Below are 4,289 nucleotides of genomic sequence, written 5' to 3'. Positions count from 1 at the left end.
AAAAAAAAAAAAAAAAAAAAAAAAAAAAAAGCATGAAAGAAGATGTGTTTTCAGCTTCAAGTCAAATTTCCTCCAGGATTGGATGAGTGCTGATAAGGGATTTTCTTGGATCACAGTTCCACTAAAGTCTTTTTGGACATCAAGTCTAGCCTACAGAGCAAAGGAACCAGGCTTACCAAATCTCACAGGATTCTGCACAATATAAGGAAATATACGGGAAAAAAGGGTGCATACAAAATAATATGAATATTGTCAGTGTGCTCTGTTCAGGCTTTCCATAGATTCAGTCTGGTCATTTCACACATTCATCTCACCTATGTGATACCATTAGAATATATTCCCATTAAAATGCATGTTAGTGATCTGCCACATTCGAGTTGTACCCAAAAATTTGGACAAGACACAGAGTTATGAGTGCATGTTCATTTACAGTCTCTAAATTAGATGATATTTAAGGACCTGTTTTACTTTTTTTTTTTTTTTTTTTCCCCACATAGGTTTCAACTGAAGAAGGAATGAGCTTAGCCAGAGAATATTCTTGCTCCTTTTTTGAGACTTCAGCAGCTCTTCGCTTCTATATTGATGATGTGTTTCATGGACTAGTAAGGGAAATTCGAAGGAAAGAGTCCTCACTGACCATGGCAGAGAAGAAGATGAAGAGGAGGGATAGTCTGTGGCGCAAGCTGAAAGGTTCACTGAGGAAAAAACAGGAAAGTACAACTTGATGGAAATTACTCATGAGCCCCCCCTCAGGAGCTGTCCACAGCAACCTACAACTCAAAAAAGGCAACATTAACACACCATCTTCCAGAGCAGATCCTGGAGTTCCATCCCTTCAGCACTCATGCAGAAGTAGTAGCTTCTTGAAGCCCAACTTGTGTCACCCTGTGGCTCCTCTGTATTATAGATCAAGTCAGTTAGCATAGCCTCTCAATCCTTCTCTCCAAATGTGAGTGGAGAAAACAATATTCTTTATCTCTGTGGTCCCTGGATGGTCTTCTTTCTCTGTGGTCCCTGGCTAGAACTTAAACCAGCAGCCTCTGCAGATCCAGCTACCACCAGTTCTAGAACAAGGGATATCTGTGTCTATCACCTCTTCTCTTTGTGTGCATGAATCGTTTAATCACCCCAGGAATTAATAACACCTATTTCAGTGGACATTTTGAATGTTAACGAGTTTAGGATTTGACCTTCAGCTTTTCATTCACTTATGGTTTTAGGATTAGATCGTGCTCAGCCCATGTGTGCATATGAGCTGGGTCTAGAATTCTGGTGGCTCTCAATTTTACCCTGTTAGAGCCCCATCAAGACTGTTCTTTCCATTTAGCAGGAAGTGTTGGCATGCACAGCATAACTCCCACATCAGACAACCTGAAGGCTGCAGGACTACAGCTCCACCTCCTCTACTTATTACTAATCACAGCTGGCAACTACAGGTACTGTTCCTGCAGACATGTAGTAAATTGATCACACTCCTACAGAGTACAAAGGAGTGCAAATAAATAAATGAATAAATAAATAAATAAACTGAATTAATAACTGAACAAACAGACCAGTGAGATACTTCCCAGAGCCTCCCCTAGAGCAGAGCAGATCTGTTCCACTGTAACATCTGCAATATAGGATTCAGTCCTCAACTTGCTATTCCTTGACTATCCAAGTGAGTCATTTGATTGATCAGATGGGAGAGCTTTTTAAATATACATTTTTAAATCTGGCATGAAATAGAATATAATCTCATTGATATTTTTTTTCCCTCGACTTCTTTACATATTGAATTTATTTATAAATTTTACAATGAAATCATGCATACATTTTGTTGAAGAATAAAGTTCCTGAATTCCATTAAGGTTTGTTAGTATTCAGTGTCATTTGTGCCTGTTCTCTGATAATTGATATCATTAGAAAAATATGAGTATGCCTTAGTAATTTGTATTTTTTTTCATTTTTCTTCTTAGACTCTTTTTCATTGTTTGAACAAATTAATAATATTTTGGAAGAATAATATATACATATTTTGGAACTGGGGGTAGCTTATTTGTTTTGCTGTGTTAAGTATGAAAAAGTTGTGATTTTATTAAAAATTTCAGTTCATTAAAATCTGGTATTTTGTTCTCTACTTTCCATTCCAGTCAAGAAAATCCAGTGATTTATTTTATCTCGTCAGAAATTTTCACTCAAAAGCATCACTTCAATGAGTACAGTCAGATTATATGTGGCTATATTTCTACCTCTGACAAATCTTTTTAGAGGAATACAAACACACTCATTCAAGGTGAATTTTCCTTTTCCTAACTTCAAAAGCACAAACCTGCATTTACATTACTGTAATTACTGTTATTATTTTGTGTGTACTACTACAAAGATCTTAGAGAAGCTTCCTAGAGCAGAGGTGTTTCTGAGCTAAGTATTGGTAAAGAGACAACAGGAGGCTGCAGTGAACAGAAGGTGGTCTATGAGACTATAAGTGACAAGAGAAAACATCTGCAACTCTTCCAATACTGAACACTGCAAAGGGAGAAATGAAGCAGTTATTCAACATGTAAGAGACCATATAAATTACTGTCCTGAGAAACCGTGATGGGTGCTCACTAGCATTTCTCAGGCAGATGTCTAAGCTTTGAATCATCTGAAAAACATTTAGCATTGGTTATTGTTTCAACTGCACTAATGAGAGATGTACTACATCAATGCTGGCCATGCTTTGTACTTTTAGGCACAGACTGCCTCTGGTCAGTTCAGAATACAAAGGATTTGAATAAAGAAGGCATGGATACAGTTTAAGACTAAGCTTTAAAAGAATTTATAAATTAAACACACTTTCTTTCTATCATTAAGCTCATGTGACATGACAAAAATATCTTTCCATACTAGTATACTGTCAGCCTTCACATCAAGGTTACCACATGCAAACTGCTGTTGGAAATGCTGCTTGGACTATGATAGGTTCTGCCCCATGTACTGCAACTGGTTAGGAAAGTACTAGTTGTTGTTTTCTGAAACCATGCCAAGTATCATTCTGAGATTTTAACAGTATAGTTTGAGTACCCTTGACATTTTCAAATTACAAGCAGTAATATAACTTTCACTGCCATACTTTTGGACGTACCAAGCCCATGAAATGTCCAGGTTCTCAGTATCGCCATAGCTAACCCATACATGGCAGATTATCAAAGACATTTTGTACTAAGTTAGTCGCTCCAAAAAGAATGAGACCCTCTGAGAATCTTCTGCTACATCTTTCATGAGCAATTTCAGTCATCAGAATGTGTACTGGGCGGAGAGTTCTGAATTCATCTCACTCCTTTTTAGTCATATAAAACTTGAGTATGGCATTTAGCCATTAAGTGACAGAGAGCTTCCTCTGCTGATTTTTCCTGTCTAGCTTGGATGGTTAGCATGATATGAATCACTGACTAAAATGGTTGCCTCTTTACAGCACCTATATGTTGTTCCACAAAGCCCAGCTTGCATCCAAGCCTAGCTCTCTGGTAGCTAGAAAAAGTTATGATAAATGCCATCGTTAACAATGTGTCCACACTTGACCTATGGTGAAGAATGGTGCTGTAAATGCTCAGTGTTGAATGTTGTCTCTGAAATGCCTATCTTTTATTTTTTAAATAGGAATACTTAACCTCAATTAATTGAGCAAAGCTGGTGGAGGTTATATTCAATGAAGCTAACATAAGTCATAACTACACAACATGGTGGATACAGCTAATTACCTAATTAATTATTATCATTCCATCACAGAAGATGGAATTTAGGTAGCAGGTCTAGATGACGGAGTTAAAAAACAGTTGTTCTGCATCTAAATACTTTCATAGCTCTGACTAGTCTCTCATCTAAACATGTCTGGAAAACCTGAAGGAGGAAAATATTTCATTTTACTATGTTACCTACAGCCCCATGAAGGTAGCAGTTACAATTTATTCCACTCAGACTGTGCTGTAGCTGGACAATAATTCAGCTTGCTTCGTTTATAATTAAAGACAGATAATAAATTTAAAAAATAAATAAATAAAAGTTTGAAAATGTATCCATAACATCTCTTGGAAATATGTAATATATGATAGTTACTTAGCTTTTTTTTTTTTTCACTTTTGGCATAACACAGGTTGTATCTCATTGTGGAATAATTACTTCTGAAGAAGGCTGTAAGTCAAGATGGACTGCTTCAGTGCTTTAAGTTTGTTTATTTCATATATTCTGTGTATAGGTCTTAGGATTTAAGTAAGAGTTACCTCCCGTATTTCCTCACATCATCAACTCATTATATTAAAAGCAAA

At 36.5% G+C, this 4,289-nt stretch overlaps 1 protein-coding gene across 1 annotated transcript in view; it reads left to right on the top strand.

Annotated features, from left to right (window-relative positions):
* RIT2 (Ras like without CAAX 2) overlaps window positions 1-725 on the top strand; it is a 192,350-nt gene extending 191,625 nt beyond the window's left edge. The window contains exon 5 of the mRNA XM_042831208.1: window positions 498-725. Coding sequence (XP_042687142.1) covers window positions 498-725 — 228 coding nt within the window. The remainder of the gene's footprint in view (window positions 1-497) is intronic.
* The last annotated feature ends 3,564 nt before the right edge of the window (window positions 726-4,289 follow it).

The sequence above is a fragment of the Centrocercus urophasianus genome, unplaced genomic scaffold (assembly GCF_019232065.1).
Source record: "Centrocercus urophasianus isolate 14NV4802_14NV808 unplaced genomic scaffold, USGS_Curo_1.0 seq_35, whole genome shotgun sequence".
NCBI classification, from domain to species: domain Eukaryota; kingdom Metazoa; phylum Chordata; class Aves; order Galliformes; family Phasianidae; genus Centrocercus; species Centrocercus urophasianus.
Note: the sequence above shows the minus strand (reverse complement) of the source record. Positions and strands in the feature narration are given on the sequence as shown.